This window comes from Carassius carassius, chromosome 42 (genome assembly GCF_963082965.1).
Source record: "Carassius carassius chromosome 42, fCarCar2.1, whole genome shotgun sequence".
Classification (NCBI taxonomy): domain Eukaryota; kingdom Metazoa; phylum Chordata; class Actinopteri; order Cypriniformes; family Cyprinidae; genus Carassius; species Carassius carassius.
Window position 1 is genome coordinate 25,372,494 of NC_081796.1, and position 21,971 is coordinate 25,394,464.

Genomic DNA, 21,971 nt, shown 5'->3' on the forward strand with positions numbered 1-21,971 from the left:
CTACAAGAAAACACTATTTTTATTTCAAAATGTTCTGAAATAACATTAAAGATAAAAAAAAAATTGTTTATATATATATATATACATTTATTTAATCAAAACTACAGTAAAAACTGCTGGTATATTAATACCATTTTAATTAACTGTTTTCTATTTTAATATATTTTAAAAAATAATTTATTTCTGTGATGTGCAGCTGAATTTCTGCATCATTCCTCCAGTCTTCAGTGTCACATGATCTTCAGAAATCATTCTAATATGCTGATTTGCGGCTCAAGAAACATTTCTGACTATTATCAATGTTGAAAACAGTTGTGCTGCTTCATATTTCTGTGGAAACCATTATCAATTGTTAGAAAGTTTATTTATTATTGAATAAATAATAATTATATTCATATTTACTGTCATTTTGATCAATTTTATGAATTATATGTAATATGGAGTATATAAAGCAGTGGGTAGATTATGAAGATAATGTACACTGATGAACTATTCACTACACATTAATTTTGATTTCATGTTGACTTTAACTCTCATTAGTGATTGATTTTCTCATAAGGTTAGCGTCTATAAAACTCAGTGGAGGTGAGTCTAATCACGAAGCTCATGAAGTAATTCATAATCTAAAACATCATACTTCAGTAGTCTATGCACTTCAGTCAGTGTGTGTGAGTGTGAGTATTTACAGGTTGCGTGATCAAACAGTCGTGGCTCTGCTGTGCTGCAGTGCAAGCGGTGAATACTCTTTGAAGCGGACGCAGAGTTTTCCACGAGTCCATGGGTTTTGTAGCGTGAGCGGGCAGAAATCGTCCTGTAGCCATTTCTCTCTCTCCTCCACCAGCAGAACCAGGCCGAAGTGCTGGAGCTGCTCGCTGTCATACAAACACCCCTCAGACGGGTCTCCGCTCTGATCCGGGGCACAGGTGCCCTGCTGGGTGGCTTTCTGCAGGCGATGGCACACAGCGTTGATCTCCTGGACCACTAAACGAACCATCTCTTTGGCCGATGTCTCTGGAGTCACGCGCAACTACAAACACAGACATATACATATGAAGTCAGCAGACTAAATCATCTGTTAAACTAGTTTATTTACTAGTTTCATTTAATTTCAATTATTTTAGTGCATTAAGTTAAACTAAATGAAAATGAGAAATGTCAACTTAGCTGAAATAAAATAAGTTTCATTTTTTATATTTTATTTTATTTCAGTTAACGTTATTTCATTTTAAGTAGCACTTTTTATGGTTTTCGTTTTAGTGAACTATATAATATAATATAATATAATATAATATAATATAATATAATATAATATAATATAATATAATATAATATAATATAATATAATATTTTTTAGAAACAATTTTCAGAAACAAAATTAAAAAGAATAAATTTAAAAAAAAATGTATATGACTTCTGGAATATATAGAATACTTCCAAAAACATTAGATGATATCAATAAAAAAAAAAAATATATATATATATATATAGAGAGAGAGATAATAGACAATAATATAAAAAACACTTCATTTCCAAGAATGCTAGAATTCTGTCAATATAAGCAATACATTTAAATGAAAATAAATCAAATAAAAATGTATTATTTTATTCAAATATTTAAAATTTATTTAAAATATATAATTTAAATAAAAAAAAATATTTTTAGTAAAAGAAATCTGTGAAATTCGTGAAATCAGTAAATAAACAGTGAATAAACAGGCATAAATAATTAAAATAAAGTGAAACAACTGAAACTCCTATGTGTATGTTATTCAATTTCTTTGAATCAAATTCATCTTACTGTCATTTCTATTCAAATTCCAATACAACTTCCTCTAGGGCCAATTACATTTCTATACTCACTAAAGCACCCTGAGTTTTATCCAGCACTGTGACGATTAGTGTATGAGCTCACACACACACACACACACACACACACACACTCACTTTGACACTGGTGTCTTTGGGTAAGCCGGTGCGGTATTGTGGGTAAACTCTCAGTGTGCTGTGGCACGGCCGGTGAGAAGAACAGGCGGAGAGTCGCTGGACGCCGCTGTCCTCTGATTGGGTGCGCACAGGCACGGGGCGGGGCTCAGGGAAGAAGAGGTCTAAGGAGGAGGGGCGTGTCCAGCACTTCTGATTGGAGGAGCTGGTGGGTGTGGTTTCCATTGAGACGGGAGGCGGGTGCTCCAGACTGCTGGTGCGGATGCACAGCGCCGTTCTCTTCTCGGTGACCCGCAGCAGCTCGATCTGACGGCTCGGCAGGATGAAGTCATTATCGATCACGCTCATGTGCTCACGTCTGCTCACCCCTCCTCCGGTCTGCAGCACGTCCGGCTGCGAGGAGCAAGGCGAGGACTGCGAGGAGGAGGACGGCTGTGTGGACGTTAAGGATCTGAAGCTGGTGGGAGACGGTGGGAGCAGGTCCAGTTCTCTGGTGCTCTGGGCCACACTGGAGCTGTACTCACTGTCAGTGGTGAGGAACACCTCCGATGAGTTATCCTCATCCGACAGACCCTGGGAATCTTGGGAAAGACAGACTTCTTAAAAGAACAGTTCATAATATTTACTCACCTTTAGGTTATTCCAAACCTGTATAAGATGTCAAGCTCTTTTTGTTTCATTTTGTAATTGTAATAAATAATTTTAATAATCATTATTATTATTTAGCTATATATGAATCTAAACAGTTTTGCATGGTAATACAGAGATTACAAAACCTTGGGATGGATGTAATTCTAAACCCATAAACAGTAAAACATTCGAAACGTTATCCATGCATGTCAAATTGATCTGGACAGGTCAGCGCTCTCTCTCTCACCGTTGTGTTTGCGTGTGCTCTCTGGTGACGGGGTCGGTGAGGGCAGGTAGTCCAGCTGAGAGGAAGTGGAAGCTGGTTTCTCTGGAATACTCTCTTTGGAGAAGTCTATAATGCAGCCCAGACTCGCTCCAGAGCTCTGATGTTTATACCGGGCCGACTGGAGCACCACCATCCACCGCGCATCACGCCACAGCTCCTCCAGATGCTGAGAGTCAACACACAGAAACATGATAATCTCATCTGAACTCACAACACAACAGCTGCCTCTCAAATCATGCTCTTCTGGGGAAATTTGTGTTGCTGAACCAGTATATTTTAACTTAAACTTTAAATTTTAGTTTAATTAACCTACTTTTATTCAGCAATGGTCTATTAAATTGATCAAAAGTCATAATTCCTTGTCAAATCATCAAATAAATGTATTTTATCTGAACAATTAGACAACTAAAAATATACTTTTTTGCAGTGTATCAATGTAGTTCAATGGGAGACTGTCAAACATCAATCTTAAATTCAGATTGAAATTCAGCTCAATGATCACACGGGCTGATCTTTAACTCTACATCTATTAAAGATGATACTGTAAATGCCACAGTTGAACAGTTTGTTCTGATTTTTATTGCAGGTTTACTGTCATCAGTTTCACCTATGAAAGCTGAACTGGAGCGGCGGCGATCTGCCAGTGTTAAATTTCACGGAGGACAGAAATACCTGCAAATACTCCTCAACCTGCTGATGTTTCTGCTTGGCAGCGAAGAGCTCGGACTCAGAGAACGCCTCACGCAGAGTCTGCTGGGACATCAGTGACTCCAGAGCCAGCAGAGCCGATACACGGCAGTACGGACCGATGAAACTGGGGCAGTAGGCCTCGAAATGAACTAGACAGACAGAGAGTGAGAGCACGGAGGGGGAGGGGACAGAAGATACGCGTGTGTGAATGTGTTTTTGGTGTGTCGTCTCACCTAACTCAAAGATCTGCAGCGGCAGGGTGAGGAAACCCGAGCGCGGCGAGCAGAGATGGTTCTGTCCGGGCGGTGAACACACCTCCTCACACGGTGGGAGGAGCAACAGGAAGGACACGCCCCCTCCCAACTCAACCACCTCCTTCACATACACACGGAAATCCTGTGCCTGATATAGAAGGAAAAGGAGAGATGTTAGTATTTGCAGTGTCACAGGTTCTCTGAAGAACCTTTTTATTTTTCATTTTTTTGCTGCATATAATGTTCTGATTTTAATGGTTAAGGTTTTCATTCATCAAGACTCTAATGTAGTATTTGTGGTACATCATGGCACTTTATTTAAAGGGATTAATACATTTATGTAGCAAGGACGCATTAAATTAATCAAAGGGACAGTAAAACACTTTGCTGTAAATTCTCTCCGTTTTTGGTAGAAAATATTACTTTTTCTCATAGAGGATGCATTAAATCAATCAAAAGTGACAGTAAAAGACTATTTGTTGTACATTATGACAATTTTTTCGAAGAAATCCATACTTTTTTCCCGAAAGGACGCATTAAATTAATGAAAAAAAGACAGTAAAACACTATTTATGGTGAATAAAGGCCTTTTTTTTAAATAAATAAATACTTTTTAACAGAAAGGATGCATTTAATCAGTCAAAAGGGTCAGTTAAACAATATTTACAGTACATTATGCCACTTTTTTGAAGGCATTAATACTTTTATTCAGCAAGGATGACTATTTACACTGTAAAAACTTTTTTTTTCACAGAAAATATACTTATATATATATATATATATATATATATATATATAAAGACTATTGGTTTATGTTTTGCTAAAAAAAAAATTCAGATGTCTAAAAAAAACATTTCACATTTAATTAAGCGTGTTACTTGTAATTATTTGTGAAATGTACTACAGTTTCCTACACCAAATGTTTTCAGTGTAGAAATGTCCATGACTTTTTCATTTACACATACAAAACATGCAAAAAGTTCTAGCAGGCATGCGTTTCATCTGTGTCGTGTGTATATGTGTGCAGTTAATACTGTGTGGCCCCGATTTACAAAATTTCCACATAAATGGCATTAAATGCTTGTGCAGTCAAGCTAATTGTGTGTCTATGTGTGGAAGTGTGAATGCACAAACCTGGCGGTTGGGAATGTTGATGTAGGTGAGTAAATCTTTAGCAGCGGTCCGCAGGTCCAGTAGGAGGCGATGTGGAGCGCTCTGGACATCGTCACACACCTTTGCGCTGTCCTCCAGCAAACTCAGCGACTGAAGCCACTGCCATTCTTCCCTAGGAGACAAACACATATAATTACTTTACACATATATAAAGGCATCCGCATGCATAACACAACCATGAAAACATCATACCTGGAGACATGGCCGTTGTCTCGTATTTTGACGTGGCAGAGTACGTTTGGGTGTTTGTGTGACACGAGCATCCTGATCTGGTCCACCGAGGTGTACAGCTTCAGATATCCCAGATACAGGCCTGGAGACAGACACTTCCTGCTGCGCCGGTGATACGCCAGCTTCTCCTGCACACCAAGAGCTCATTAGAGAACACAATCTCATGAAACCTGTCAAGAACACGTCCAGGTAGAAATTCATCCCAAAAACAAGTGAAATAAACATGACATGTTATTAATGCTACTCTGGAGTACATCTTCCTGATTGGTTATTCATGGTAAAACATTTCTGAATTTGTGAATAACTGACTGTTCACCTGGGAAAAGTGTTTTGTACAAGCAGTGCTCGTATTCTGCAAGCTAATAAAATAATCTCAACTCATATCAGCCTTTTCAACCTTCTCCTTTACATCCATGCACATATTGCTTTGATTAAGAAGGAAAATGTACAGCTGAATGGACTTTATTGCAAAATAAAAGCCAGGACTGTTCAGGACTGCTTTGTACTAAAAAAAAAAAAAAAGATGCCTTTTTTATTTTTATTACTATAATGTGAGGGAGATATACAGTGTCTGGAAGATTCTGTGTGCAGTCTGAAAGATATGGAATGGGAAACACACACACACACACACACACACACAGAATGAAGAACTTCCTGTAATAGCCTGAAAGTGACCCACGTTTATCATTTCCAAACTATTTGACTGAGAGACTGACTCTGGAGCCATGTGGTTGTTGAGCTGTGGAACCACTTTCACCACACACACACACACAGCTTCACCACAGGGAAAATCTGAGCCGCTCAGACAAAACATAATTTTGACACTGAGGCTGATGTTCCTGAGCCAGAGGCGCTCCAAACACACGATCAGCGGTGGGTGAAGTGTTTACAGCACTCAGACTAAATCATCAGCTGAACAATGCTACTGTTATACTCCCACAATTCACAACACTTCAGGAACAAGAGCGAGTAATACAGAAGCTCACAGCTGCTCAATTGTTTTTCTCCACTGATTATTTTGGATTTGGGCTCATTTATTTTATATAAAAGCCTGAAACCTGTTGAGTTAAAGCATTCGTTCACCCAAAAAAATAAAAATGTTTCATTTTCTCTCCAAAGTTGTTTCAAATTCACATTGCATTCTGAATCTGAATACACTGCATCAAAATGAGTCATGCCAGGCTTGACGTCAATAATGAGACACTAGAAAGTCAATGATGATGTTTGACGTCAAACTGGGCACGACGCATCTAAATTGTATGAATTCAGAAGTTTGGACACACTAGACTGAATTTATGGTTCTCATTATTCTAAAATTGGGTTTTGGACATAAATATACAGTACTTGTCAAAAGTTTTAAATGTTTTTAATGAATTCTCTTCTGCTCACCAAGGCTGCATTTAAGTGCTAAAAAATACAATAAAACTCTAATATTGTGAAATATTATTAAAATTTAAAATAACTTTTTCTTTTTGAATATATTGTAAAATGTAATTGATTGCTGTGATCAAAGCTGAAATTTCAGAATTATTACTCCAGTCTTCAGTATCACATGATCCACACAACTGTTTTCAACATTGATAATAATCTGAAATGTGTCTTAAGTAGCAAATCATCATATTATTATGATTTCTGAAGATCATGTGACACTGAAGACTGGAGGAATGATGCTGAAAATACAGCTGCGCATCACAGAAATATATATTTAATTCAAATAGAAAGCAGTTATTTCAAATTGTAATAATTCTTCACAATATTGCTGTTTTTTACTGTTTTTCTGATTGAATAAATGCAGCCTCGGTGAGCATTAAAAACGTAATTAAAGTGAGAGTGTTTTAGTGTTTGATGCGGCGTTTTAGTGTTTAAAGTACTCACATGCAGTGTTTTAGTGTTTGAAGCACACGCATGCAGAGTTTTAGTGTTTGAAGCACACGCATGCAGAGTTTTAGTGTTGGAAGCACACGCATGCAGAGTTTTAGTGTTGGAAGCACACGCATGCAGTGTTTTAGTGTTTAAAGTACTCACATGCAGAGTTTTAGTGTTTAAAGTACTCACACGCAGTGTTTTAGTGTTTAAAGTACTCACATGCGGTGTTTTAGTGTTTAAAGTACTCACATGCGGTGTTTTAGTGTTTAAAGTACTCACATGCAGTGTTTTAGTGTTTAAAGTACTCACATGCAGTGTTTTAGTGTTTGATGCGGCGTTTTAGTGTTTAAAGTACTCACATGCAGTGTTTTAGTGTTTGAAGCACACGCATGCAGAGTTTTAGTGTTTGAAGCACACGCATGCAGTGTTTTAGTGTTTAAAGTACTCACACACAGTGTTTTAGTGTTTAAAGTACTCACATGCGGTGTTTTAGTGTTTAAAGTACTCACATGCGGTGTCTTAGTGTTTAAAGTACTCACATGCGGTTCACATGCTGTGTTTTAGTGTTTAAAGTACTCACATGCAGAGTTTTAGTGTTTAAAGTACTCACACGCAGTGTTTTAGTGTTTAAAGTACTCACATTCGGTTCACATGCTGTGTTTTAGTGTTTAAAGCACGCGCATGCAGAGTTTTAGTGTTTAAAGTACTCACATGCGGTGTTTTAGTGTTTAAAGTACTCACATGCGGTGTTTTAGTGTTTAAAGTACTCACATGCGGTGTTTTAGTGTTTAAAGTACTCACATGCAGTGTTTTAGTGTTTAAAGTACTCACATGCAGTGTTTTAGTGTTTGATGCGGCGTTTTAGTGTTTAAAGTACTCACATGCAGTGTTTTAGTGTTTGAAGCACACGCATGCAGAGTTTTAGTGTTTGAAGCACACGCATGCAGAGTTTTAGTGTTGGAAGCACACGCATGCAGTGTTTTAGTGTTTAAAGTACTCACACACAGTGTTTTAGTGTTTAAAGTACTCACATGCGGTGTTTTAGTGTTTAAAGTACTCACATGCGGTGTTTTAGTGTTTAAAGTACTCACATGCGGTTCACATGCTGTGTTTTAGTGTTTAAAGTACTCACATGCAGAGTTTTAGTGTTTAAAGTACTCACACGCAGTGTTTTAGTGTTTAAAGTACTCACATTCGGTTCACATGCTGTGTTTTAGTGTTTAAAGCACGCGCATGCAGAGTTTTAGTGTTTAAAGTACTCACATGCAGTGTTTTAGTGTTTAAAGTACTCAAATGCGGTTCACATGCTGTGTTTTAGTGTTTAAAGTACTCACATGCGGTGTTTTAGTGTTTAAAGTACTCACATGCGGTTCACATGCTGTGTTTTAGTGTTTAAAGTACTCAGATGCGGTTCACATGCTGTGTTTTAGTGTTTAAAGTACTCACATGCGGTGTTTTAGTGTTTAAAGTACTCAAATGCGGTTCACATGCTGTGTTTTAGTGTTTAAAGCACACACATGCAGTGTTTTAGTGTTTGAAGCAACGCATGCGGTGTTTTAGTGTTTAAAGTACTCAAATGCGGTTCACATGCTGTGTTTTAGTGTTTAAAGTACTCACATGCAGTGTTTTAGTGTTTAAAGCACACACATGCAGTGTTTTAGTGTTTGAAGCACATGCATGCAGTGTTTTAGTGTTTGAAGCACACGCATGCAGTGTTTTAGTGTTTAAAGTACTCACATGCGGTTCACATGCTGTGTTTTAGTGTTTAAAGCACACGCATGCGGAGTTTTAGTGTTTGAAGCACACGCATGCGGTGTTTTAGTGTTTGAAGCACACGGATGCGGTGTTTTAGTGTTTGAAGCACACGCATGCGGTGTTTTAGTGTTTAAAGCACACGCATGCGGAGTTTTAGTGTTTGAAGCACACGCATGCAGTGTTTTAGTGTTTAAAGCACACACATGCAGTGTTTTAGTGTTTAAAGCACTCACATGCAGTGTTTTAGTGTTTAAAGCACACACATGCAGTGTTTTAGTGTTTAAAGCACACACATGCAGTGTTTTAGTGTTTAAAGTACTCACATGCAGTGTTTTAGTGTTTAAAGTACTCACATGCAATGTGGTGAGAAGCGTCTCCAGTGCGCTAGGCTCATCTAATGAGGAAGAGGAAGACCTGCGCTGCAGCTGGAATTTACTGACGGGAATCCAGCGTACGCCTTCCAGCGGCGCGCTTGCACTCATGTCCTTCATCAGCACCAACACCGCGTTACCGTGCTTATCCTTGATGGGCTCAAAATACACTTGCCCGAGATCCACCGTGCCAAGGAGAGCCTGCACAACAAACAAAAAAAGAATCTTTACCTTAGGATACTGTATATTTTACAGGTATAAATAAAACAGTTGGTTATTTTGATGCATTTTTACGTCCCCGGTGACTCTATAGACTTCACCTGTAGTTGTGCAGCTGCCTGCAGCAGTTTAAGGCGCGTCTGAAGTGTGCAGGAACTAGAGGCCTGTGCAGGACTGATGCACTGCTGCATCCATGAGAGCTCCTCCCACAGATGTGACACCTGTCAACACACATCACCATGGAGAGCATGTTTAATATTCAAATGTTGGTACTGTGTACTGCGGTGCAAATTACTGAATCAGTTTTAGTGTATTGAACAATTTCATATTTAATTGGATTGTAACATTAATCTTCTTATCTTTAACGATGTAAACTACATTTACAATGTTTTATATTTAGTGTTGACAAAATATTAATCGCGATTAATCGCATTCAAAATAAAAGTTTTCTTATTGCATGATATATTTGTGTGTACTGCATATATTTGCTTATACAATCCGTATTGTATAAAGTGCTATATACTGTAATTAAAGCTGACTGATACATAAAATATTATATATTTAAATAATATACATTTAGATTTTTTTTTAACAATTATAATACTAACAATAATATATAATAAATTATTTATAAAAAAAAAATAATAATAATAATAAATACTAAAACTAAACTACAGGCAATACACCTCACCAAACCAGACCTATCACAAAAGCATTGATTGGTTATCACAAGAATGTTCACAAGAGTGATTTGGTTGCATGCAACACTTTGTTACCTTTGTAAACCAGAGTAAATCCTGCGCGTGACAGCTGCACGAGTCATCCACCTCAACGACGGGCAGCTGATCCTCTGGAGTCACCAGAACATTTTCATCTTTATAAAATATACAGGCCAGATAAAGGCCTCTACAGAGAGGAAGAGAGAAAGTCATAGATAATGCAAGATATGTGTTGAGAGGGTTCAACACTGCAGCAGGCATTTTCTGATGCTGTTTTCTCTCACCTTTTCAGATTTTTGACAAATTTGCTGGTGGCCTGGAATAGATGCCTCAGGCTTTTAGACACAGAGTGTTTCCTGGTGTTTGACGAGGCTTTGCATTGTTCTAAACACACAGAGAAGTCAGACATGTCAAATGCAGAGCAGATATTCATGCAGAGGAGTTCAGATTTGCAGTTTTAGCTTTCAGATGAAATGATAACTCACTAACAGTATTTGCTTTTCAATAGTAATAGCTGTTGATTTTTAACTTTAACTTGAATATTCATAAGGATGCAGATTAGACCCATTAATGTATATAACGTGCATATAAAACACTAGTGATTGAAACAGAATAAAACACATAGCTTTTTGACATACTGCCAAAAATGGCAATTACTGTAATCAAATAATTATTTAAATTAAATTACCAAAAAGTATTACTTAATCCAATAAAATAAGTCTTATTTTTAAACAAAATTAAAATTATTTTACTGAATTGAGATTTTATTTCACTGGTGTGCTTAACTCCGTACAGTCGAGTCAAATGTATCCCCTTTAACTCCCAGTAAAATAAACCCTCAGCACTGATGCCCTAAAAACAACAAACAGGACCCCCAGCATCGCACCACAGACACCCACGCGCTCCAGACCTCTGAATCATTCACTCAGCATTTGTTTTAAAGCACTGTAATGTTAGTGGTGGCGGTGACTTGCTGTGAAGGAGGAGGGTTTCATTCAGGTCCAGTGTGAGTGAGTAAGTGTTTACCGTGGCAGGCGCAGTGACGGTGCGTCCCTTTAATTTGCCCCAGGAGCTGCTCTAACGCCTCTTTCAGACCCTGCTGGCGGGGGGGAAGACTGTCCACCTCCCTCCAGCCTGCAGAAACACAGAGAGAGATAAGAACCAGTGCATTGGTCACCATTTCTTACAGTGACCAGTGTTTACCCATGTAAAAGCTGTCACCACAATGCTAAAGTATTGCTAGGATGATTTAATCTGTCATTAAATCATTCAGTATTGACCTTCTATACCTGCATCAGGCACACGCACACACACACACACACACACTCTCTTGGGACAGTAAACAGGATGATGTTCTGACAGTATGTTGGTAGCAGGCCGGTTCCTGAGGAAGCAGGGAAAACATCTACACTCTATTCCGGGAATGTCTAACACAGACCATCTCTTCAGCCCTGCTAACCTCACGAGAGTGTGTGTGCGCGCACGTGCGTTATGAAAGAGATAAGAGAGCAGGAAAAAGGACGCAAACTTGATGTAAATAAGAGAAACTGAGTGAAAATAAATTCTGTGTGTGCCCGTAAAATGGCGTGTGTATGTGAGCATGAATTGTAGAGGTAGACAACAAGTGTGTGTGAGAGAGTGTGTGTGTGTTTGAGTTGGTGCATAAGAGCCGTTCTGTCTGCGACTTTACAGCTTCTCATAGCCATGCAAATATTTCCAGAGGGAGTCGAAATGGAAAACAAAAAAAACACACATTTAAACTAGCATGCTCAAAAACACACACACACACACACACGCTTGATGTAAAAGAGCCCTAAAATCTGTGGGAGAAAAGGAGGGCTTGTCCTCACAAACATAAAAATGAGGAAAGATATAACATACAAAAACACAGATACATAATCTCATACACACAAACACACACGTCATGTAACTTCTCAGAAAGCAAAATGTAACTAACATCTGTCCTGTTTGTAGTTGTTGAATGTGTGTGTGTGTGTGTGTTCTCACTTGAAGGTGTAGCACAAACAGGTTCAGCTATCTGAGGTGAACTCCATCCCTTCATATTAAATGCTGATACTTGGACATAACAGCATGTGCCCTGAAATGAGAGAGAGAATGCATTAAACACAACCTTCCACTGATGCAATGTGTTTAATTCATTAAAAACATTCTCTCTATTTTCCAGTAGAGTTCAGAATCATCAGGCTTTTTTTATTTTTATTTATTTGTTTGATTGTTAATTTCTTTAGTCTTTTTTGTTTGTTGTTTGCTCACTTTTGTTGTTCTTACAAAACCAATAAAATCTATATTTTTATTATTATATTATTTTGCTATAATTAACTAACAATAAAAAATAATTGAAGCTTAAATAAAACTAAATATAGAAATAGGGAAAATATAAAAATGTTGCCTTGGCAAATAACTGAAATAAAATATAACATGCAGGTTGAAGAGAAAAAAAATAAAGCTAAATGGAAACATATAAATGATAAAAGTTCATTACAAAACTTAAACAATAATCTTTCTTTAGAAGGTTCTCCACCTCTAAAACAACGTTTCTTTCCTCCAAAGAAATTAACTGTAATATTAAAATTAATCAATTAAAAATAAAAAATTAATTAGAATATTAAAATGAATCAAAGATATATTATATCTTAAAGGGACAGTTCACCCAAAATGAAATTTCAGAAATCATTTACATATATGACTTTTCCAGGTCTAGAAGCTGTTGAGGGGCTGTTTTTTTGCTTGTTCTGTCTATATTTAAATATTTTTCATTTTTAAGAGTCATTTTGCTGAGGCTCCCTAGTTGTTGAGATCCGCTGCATTCAGAAAACGTTCATTCATAAAACTAAAAACACTTTTCTGGGTTAAAGTGATTCACATAGCAGATTACAAATAACTTTAATGTCAAGTCCGTTTCTCACAAAAAGCTATCATATGGCTTCAGAAATTCTGAAATATCATGCACAAGCTATATGTTGTGAAACGTTCCGATGCTTTTTGGAGCTTGACAGCTGTGGTAATATTGTTTGCAGTATGTTTTACTCCACATACTAACCGCTGGAAGTCCAGTGATGTCATACTGGAGCTGAGTCATGTCTTCAATGACCGTCTCACCCAGTAATGGAGTAAATGAAGGAACGCTGCTCCAGCTCACTGAGACACACATAAGAAGCAGTCATTAGTCTGCACTGCACTGACTAGTCACCTAGTTCTGCCACCATGCCATGCGGTGTCTACTAGTCACATATAAAGCGCTTTGAAATGTGCTTGCTCTATATGGTGAAACAAACTGTGTCCTGGTCTATTTGTGGGCTGTTGTTTTATATAATGTGATGGCAAAATGTGAAAATGAAGAGATACGGGGTAGTCTTTTGTTCCCAAAGTCTGATCAGCAAATTTCTAAAATTAGTTTGCACCACTCAGGGACCCATTCAACATCCCTAATGTCTGACAGATACTACAACCAAGAGTAATGTTTTTTTTTTTTTTCTGTATAAAACAGCATCATGGTCATTATTAGTAAATAATTAACTAAATTAATTAATTAACTAAATGTAAAGCAATTTTTTTAAATAAAATAAAATGAACTATAACTATTAGACTTAAACTAAATTAAAATTATAACTTTTTACTTTGCAACTAATTTAAATAAGTAAATTAATAGCTGCAAGTAAAAGAAAACTAAACCCGAAAAAAAGTATAATATAAAAAAAAACACTAATAAAATGACAAAAGCACAAATAACAAAATGAAACTGAAAATACCTCAAATAAAAAGCAATTAAAAATATTGTAAAACTACTACAGTATATATTTATTTTACTTACAATACTTATTTGTACTACTTAAAAACTGAAAATATATAAAAATAAAAGGCATTTCAAATATCAACAAAACCTTAATATAATACAAATATTTTACTTACTACTACTTTAAAACTAAAACGAAAGTCAATTAAAAATATTAATAAAAACTACAAATATATAACAGTGTGAATTTGGCAATGGAGTTACGAGATGTACGTGGCACGTGGCATCATCTCGACTGTAAGGAATATATTCTCTAGTTGGCCGTCAAATGATTTGGATTCTTACCAGCTAGTTGACTAGTCTGTTGTGTGTGTTCATGTGTTTTAGTGGTATAATCTAAATCTTAAAACAGGGGTCAGGGGTCACTCACCGCGGTATTTGGTAATAACAGCAGAATTGTGACAAAGAGGCTCCTGGAAGTAGACTCTGAGGCTGGTGCCACTGCTGACGGACAGCTGGACGACACTGGGAGGATCAGGAGGACCTGGAATCAACACAAAGACAGACTCAGTGCAACACTTGGCTGCTATAACCATAGCTGTGTGTGTGTGGGTGTGTGTGTGTGTGTGTGTGTGTTTGTGTGTGTGTGTGTGTGTGTGTGTTGCTTACTGGCATGTGTGTATCCCGTCTGCATGCGCATGTAGAGGCGGAGCTTCCATTCCAATGTTTTCAGCTGCCTCTCTCTGTTTGACCCCTCCCCCTCCCCAGGCTCCTCCCCCTTCACATGTGCAACAAGCTCTGCTATGCGATGCTCCGCCTCTTGCACCAGCGAGGCCAGGTGAGCAGCTCTGCCTTCAAGACTTAGAACTAAAGGGTACAAAAACACACTAAACAAACACCTCATCAAATCATGAAAAGCCATTAACCATTTCACTTCCTATTAATTACGAGAAAGGAAAAGATGTATTTTTTTCTAATTTTCTTTGTAAACAAAAACGCACATGTAAGCGGCAATGAAACCCCTTTCATTTGATTGATTGGTCAACCCAATTCCACTGAAAATTTCACTGTATTCCCTATATTCTACTTGTGTACAGTTAAACATCAGTAAAAATAAATGAATGGACTTTAAATGTGCACTGAAAGAGTTATGAATGAGCCACTGTAAATAAAGTTAATAAGCAAATTAATTTGTATTTTCTTTAATAGGTAGCTTTGATAGTTATATTAATTTGTTACAATAAATGGTTGAATTTTTAAAAAAAATGCTTCACATTTAAATGTTTCATTTATTATTTCATTATGTTTCACCCCAAAATTAGCTTGTTTTCAGGATCATTCAAATGTGTACATTTTTATAAAAATTCTTCCTTAAAACTGTATTACCGCAATGTAAAAATAATAATAATAACCTCTGTCTTTTTACTTGAATATGTTTTTTAAATCAACATAAATTAATTTCAGAACAGCAAATGCTACCAAGATAATTTACAATATGAGTATTTACAATAAAAATAATAATTTGGAGTTTTATTTAATTTAAGTTTTAAAAAATGCTCCAAAAATTATGCGTCATGTTTTATGAATTTTATGAATAACATATTTTAATATGATAATATATTAAACAATAAATAATGTGCATATTTTAATTTATTAAATATAATGTTTTATGTATTTTTTTAACTAAAATATGAAATATGACTTGACATTCCTAAACATATTACAGTGAAAATAATAATGACTATATAAAGTGGTGTTAAAATTGACATTTCGTTTTGATCATTGGTGCTGCATACCATATCACACTGCTGCTGCCGCCGTTTGATTGAAGCAATAAGCCACTAACGCTTTATTGTAATGTATAGCATGTGGCAAACATCTGTAGATGTATGGTTTATGATTCATAAAGCGGGGCTCGTGCTGCATGTGTTTGATCACAGGGAGTGTGTACTCACAGTGGGGACTCTCTTTGGCCCCGGCTCTCAGCAGAAGTTTGGCCATTGGCACGTTGTTGGTCATGATGGCGATGTCGAGCGGCAGCAGCCCTTCACTGTTGGGGGTATTTAAATCCAGCTCCTCCAGACTGAAGGTGTTCAACAGAGACTCCACGACGTCCAGCTCCTGATGCTCCACGGCTTCAAACAGAGCTTCGTTTCCCTGGAACTAGACATGCATGCATAGATATATCTCACACACATAAAACAATGCATGCTGTAGAACTGCAAACACAACATGTAGGAAATATACCAATGTCACTTTTGACTGAATAAGATTTTTGAGATGCAATATGGTTCTTTGAAGGTTAAAGCATCATCAATTGTGATTGGCTGCATTATATGTCAGTCATATGTAAAGTGGGCGGTTCACAAGCTGCAAAGTCAAAATTCAGTAGTCATGCAAGACTAATTTGGTTTTTATTATTGCATAATTCTTGTTGAAGTGTTTGCATCTCACCATGGTGGTTTTGTGCAAATGGTCCTTGTCCAACTGGCTCGGGAGAGACGTTTCGTCCAGAACAAGGTTCGCCGTGCGGAACTTTCCAGACAGGTTTCTGTACAGACGTCGTGCAGCACTCGGCGGAGATGAACATGACGTGCTGGAGTATTTGCGGGGAATCAGAGGATGGGGGTCTGGAACCTGTTGAGTCATTTTGGATTCAGCCCTGAAAAAGAAATTACATCAGAAATGAGAATTTATGAGGAATAAAGAGAGATGCTGTCAGCACTGTCCTCAGGACAAAATAATAATAATAAAAAAAAAAGTGTTCATTGTTGTCTTTGAAGGTTTATATATTCAGCGTGCAAAAATTTGAGAACTTTAATACATCTATATAAAAATAGTATTTTTATACAAGAAATACACCACCAAAACATATTCAACATATTCAACAAGTTTCCATTAAATATTTCAATAACACTTTATATAATAAGGTACCGTTTTTTAGATATAAAAAGAGATTTATTAATCTTAGTTAGTTACTTTCAACATTTACTAATACAATACTAAAATGTAAAGCTGTACCTGTTAATATTTAACAGACCTGAGCTGACATTAAGCAGATGTATTATTATTAATTAATGTTAACGAAGACACAGTTCATTGTTTCCAAATTGCTAAATTAATTGCTCATCATTAGTTAATTTTAGTTAATGTATTAACTAATGTTTAGTAATGGGTCCTATATAATTATACATTTAAATAAATGTAGTAAAAATCAAAAATACTTGAGATGCATAATTGTGCTTGACTTATCAGAGAATAAACCTTGAATTAAGTTTTTTTTTCCTAAATTTGGTCAATTAGAGTCTTTCTTGCAAATACATTTTTCTTGTTCTAAAACATAAAAAATAGTGAGGTTTATTCTAAAAGAAAAAATAGAAAACCACTAACCAATTACCACTGACCACTAATATTGTATATATGTACGTGGATATGAAGATTCATTCAGAGGGACTTTGGAGTTGGAAAGAGAACAAAGCTCTCCAAGAACTACAACTGTCACAAATGTTCTCGTATTAGGATGGAGTGTTGTCCACGTCGGATACACGTGGCCAGAAACAGGCGAACACCTCCGAGTGCTCTGATAATAACGTGGTTATTTTAATGGAAAGGTATGTGCTGTGTGCAGATAAAAGTGGGTATATTTGTGGCAGGCCAGATCCGTTTCAAAGGCGGCTGATCTCCAGGCTTAAAGTTTCTCCTCTTGTGCCGAACACACAGGCTGCCAAGCGAACAGCGCACACTCACATGAAAGACTAGCAGATAAAAGAACGAGGGATAAAGAGAGAAAGACAAAAGAAACAGGGACACCACATGTTAACACAGGCGTCTCAGCACCCCATCAGACGAATAGTGATAGAATAGAGCAGACAAACAAACACACACACACACATCGTTTCCCACCACACAACTACTGTGAGGTCCAAACGTCTGAGACCACACGAAAAACCAGGAATACCAAATCTGAAAGATTTAGAACTTTGAAACATTAGCAAAAAAAAAAAAAAGAAACATAGTAGCACTTCTGTACATTGATCATGTGACTCTGTTCAGAATCTCAAGTCAGGCTGGATAACATTTAGATTTTTCTAACATTATTCGTAATTCAAAATGCTACTCATTTGAAAACTGCTTGGATTGCACTTGTGCACAGCAACACACACTTATTTACATTGTGTGCACAAACACACAGTCAAGATGGGGGCAAAACTGCTCAAATATCTGGGGATTTTGTCTGGCATCACATCAAAAGCCGAAGCAAAATTTAGCACGCAAATACAAGCACATTTAACACGTCCAGTAAGTCAAGGCTAAATGAGAATAGGCCATAGTATGGAAAATTTGGTGAGTAATGCCTCTGTCTAAGAATAATAGCCATTGAGAACAGTAGGCTCATATAAACACATGCAATCCTCCACACATGTGCATGTGTTGAGCTCACTGATGGTAAGAGATTACTCTTTACCGTTTCCCCGAACACATGTTCACATTTACCTCCAAGATCAAACTCAGCCGGATACCTCCACTAATGTGGCTGCTAAATTATCCGCTTCGTTTCATGAGACAATGATAAAGCTGGAGAGTATTTTTATCACTTAGTTTTTTAGATCTGATGTTGCTATACAGAAAATAAATGGGAACAATAGGAATGTACCTGGGCTTATTCTGCACAATTCATCAATGCATGTTATTCCATCATATTTATTTCCAATATTGCCTTTCATGCACTGTAGGTGTATGTGAATGTAAACGATCTGCAAGGTGTAGAAGTGCACAATAAATAGTTATTGTCTCCCCAAATAAATAACCAACTCTGTCGGGCCGTAATGAGTCATCAGTAATTCGAATCCCACTTTCGTGACGGATGCATATCACAGGGAAATACATTAGCATATTTCCCACCTATGTTCTACATTGGTGTCCGCAAACAACCTAACCCCACCCACAAACACGTCATTTGACTTTTGACAGCTTCTCTAATAAACCCAGTTTATTTGGACCAGCTGACTTCACTGAATCACAACCTGTAAGTATGATAAATAATAGATGTTTATATTTTTTATTGAGCATTCAAAATACAGAACTATGGCAATGGGAGAATTGTTTCTGACATGTAGACCAATCACAACAGACTGGGCCATCTGACCAATCAGAGCAGAGTAGGCTCAGGGAAAGGAGGGGTTTAGAGAGACTGAATCTAGAACTGTTACGAATGAATCGTTTGAGAATCAATGGAAAATGAGCTGATATTAAATACTTATTTTGAAAAAACTAAAGCATTTTTTGTATCAATATCAAATTATGTTGCATTCATAAAATGATCACATCATTATTCAGTTCAGTTGCACTGCATTCAAATAATATCTTCTTTCAGAATATTAAAGAACTAGGAAAGAACATTGTAGATGAAGATGTTTTTACCTACACTACTTCATAAAATTATTAGCTTCCTTAACTATAATAACGAGTATGTGAATGATTTTACTGATTAGGTTAATTCTGACGGAACCAAGTAAATAAAGTATAAATCTAGAGATACATGTTTGATTCTAAAAAACTGCAAGCGTAGATTTTTTGTCTACACACAATCTGCATGAGATGCAACGATAAGAATGCATGGATGTCAAGTCAATTCAAGTCACCTTTATTTATATAGCGCTTTGAGCAATACTGATTGTGACAAAGCAACTGAACAGCATTAAATAGGAAAACTGTGCCAATAATGCAAAAAGGCAGTTAATCGTTGAATTCAGTGATCAGTCATTGTCCATTATCTATTTAAATAGTATCTGTGCAGTCAAATCGACGAAAAGGAACCAAAGCCAGTCTCTCTCTCTCAAGGGCAACATCTAAAGCGTGAAAAGTAACGGCCCTAGAACTGAGCCTTGAGGTACTCCATACTGCACTTGTGGTCGATATGATAGCTCTTCATTCACTGCAATGAATTGATGACGGTCAGATAATTATGATTTGAACCATGCTAATTCACTTCCATTAATGCCATACAAATTTTCTAGTCTAGTCAAGAGAATGTCTTGAAGATCTGTGAGAGAAACAGTGATTCTGCCAAACAAAACTCTGGTGACATTTGGAATGCTTTATGAGAAATGCGTAAAGAGCGGACGGGACGACGTCTCTCTTTCTTTTAGAGTAGCTGGCTATGACAGACGGAAAGGGGGCAGAGGGACACCTCTCTGAGGGTTATATGTGGCTACGAAAAGGAGAGTCTGAAATTTGATTCTTGGCACCAGACAGACTGCTGTCTGACCAGCCAAAATTTGGAGGGGGAGTGTGTGTGACAGTAAGCAACAGGAGGGGGGCAGTGAGGACAGTATTACCGATTAGTGTGTGTGTTTCTAGGGTCAACAGAACCTGTCTCTCTCTCTTGTGTACTTCAGGCCTAGTGGAGCCAGTCTAACCCTTCGACCCCTAACACACACAATGGGGAATCAAAGCTAATCAGTTGATTCCCTCACTGTTTAAAAGACACGCCAACAGGTTTGCATGTCACCACAGAGATCTTCAGCATGCAAACGCTCTTCGCTGATCAGAATCTCACAAGAACAGGTCACATTTCACCTCGAAATCAACAGACAAGAAATAAGATATTATAGTTTGCATAATCAAAAGCATGTCCCATTATTTTAATGACAATTAAGCTAATTTTCCATCAAAAATTCTCATTACTATAATGCATCTAGGTGTTTTACTTTCCGTTTTTTCTCAATGGTGAGTATCATAATAAACTACACGTGAATAGGATACAAATTTGAACTAATAGATCTCATCAGCTGATCAATCAGTACAACTGTTTTGTATGATAAGTTTTCTGAAACTGTACATTTGAATATCCAAATGAGGTATTAGCTAATTAAATTTGCATACATTTCGAGAGCAAAAAACTGTAACAGTCAATGCAGCCAGGGTTAAAATTGTTACATTTTGTTGACATACTAGATGTTTCTTTTTATCACTCCGTAAATCAGAAAATACTGTTAACCGATTTTCACCAAATATTTAGGAATATAATTTTATATAAATCAGGCAAATGCTATATGAAAAAACCCTTCTCTAAAAGCCTGCAGAATATAAACAGGAATAAAATCCCTAAAGTTTGGTGAATGTACTGTAAGTACTGCTTACATTGGAGATTTTTCCTATTTTTGAGAAAACGGTCCTTAAATGTATGTGTTATAATGGAATAAACAGGCACAAATAGATTAAATCAATCCTTAAATGCATATTTAGGATTTCTTCTTTCCTATAGTCTAAAAGAAGAAAAGTTATGGAGAGCAAAAAAAAAAAAAAAAAAGGAAAAAGCCCTGCAAAATTTACCTAAAAATTTACCAGTGCATGCATTTTGCCTGCAGTTTCTTTCTTTAAAAATGCTTTAAAATCATTACAAATATTTAACAATTTAAATAATAAAATGTATACACATATATATATATATATATATATATATATTCACATTACGATAATAATGTTGCTTTTTGCATTAGAACTATATAAATAAACAAAAGAATGTCTGATTGCAAAACAAAAATCTCCAAAAATAGGTAGAATTTTCATTGAAGACAATGCAATTTCTTTCATTTGGATTTGCGGTGAAATGCGTTTCATGTGAACACACACTTTGACGGCATTAAAACAGGAGCAAGATTGTTTAACACAGTAAATCCATGGTCTTTTCCCATCATGTGTGCGTCTGCGCATTTGCGTGTTTCTGCCGCGGGCGTATGCGTTCTAATCCGTGCAGATTAAGAGATTAACCACGAGAGTATTTGTGTGCTTGCGGCAGTATGCGCGTATGTTATCGCAGTAGTAGTCGCTCCCCTGTGAGAGTGTTTGCTGTGCGAGAGAGTTCAACTGTCCACCACCTGTTTGCCCCCCACCCCATGGGGCAAATCTCTCTAATTCTGATGAGCAGAGACAGAAGACCGTCGCCATGGGGATGTTCCGCAGGGGGACGAGATGTGCATGTGAGCGCGGGATCAATCAATGTATGAATGCGTGTGTGCCGATGTGTCTTTGTGCACTGGCCCCGTACGTGTGTGTGTGACGTTAGGCCCGTCTAAGAGG

At 36.9% G+C, this 21,971-nt stretch overlaps 1 protein-coding gene across 4 annotated transcripts in view; it reads right to left on the reverse strand.

Moving 5' to 3' along the window:
• Positions 1-207: 207 nt before the first annotated feature.
• LOC132124352 (ankyrin repeat and fibronectin type-III domain-containing protein 1-like) overlaps positions 208-21,971 on the reverse strand; it is a 65,388-nt gene continuing 43,624 nt past the window's right edge. For all 4 annotated transcript variants that reach the window (XM_059535355.1, XM_059535356.1, XM_059535354.1 and 1 more), the window contains 18 exons: positions 16,344-16,551; positions 15,845-16,052; positions 14,559-14,756; positions 14,320-14,433; positions 13,197-13,294; positions 12,143-12,233; positions 11,162-11,269; positions 10,420-10,519; positions 10,193-10,322; positions 9,518-9,637; positions 9,180-9,398; positions 5,167-5,333; positions 4,936-5,086; positions 3,781-3,949; positions 3,530-3,696; positions 2,819-3,023; positions 1,945-2,522; positions 208-1,027 (listed from right to left, as the gene is read on the reverse strand). In XM_059535355.1, the coding sequence (XP_059391338.1) occupies positions 698-1,027; positions 1,945-2,522; positions 2,819-3,023; positions 3,530-3,696; positions 3,781-3,949; positions 4,936-5,086; positions 5,167-5,333; positions 9,180-9,398; positions 9,518-9,637; positions 10,193-10,322; positions 10,420-10,519; positions 11,162-11,269; positions 12,143-12,233; positions 13,197-13,294; positions 14,320-14,433; positions 14,559-14,756; positions 15,845-16,052; positions 16,344-16,551 (3,361 nt within the window). In that variant the 3' untranslated portion in view covers positions 208-697. The remainder of the gene's footprint in view (positions 1,028-1,944; positions 2,523-2,818; positions 3,024-3,529; positions 3,697-3,780; positions 3,950-4,935; positions 5,087-5,166; positions 5,334-9,179; positions 9,399-9,517; positions 9,638-10,192; positions 10,323-10,419; positions 10,520-11,161; positions 11,270-12,142; positions 12,234-13,196; positions 13,295-14,319; positions 14,434-14,558; positions 14,757-15,844; positions 16,053-16,343; positions 16,552-21,971) is intronic.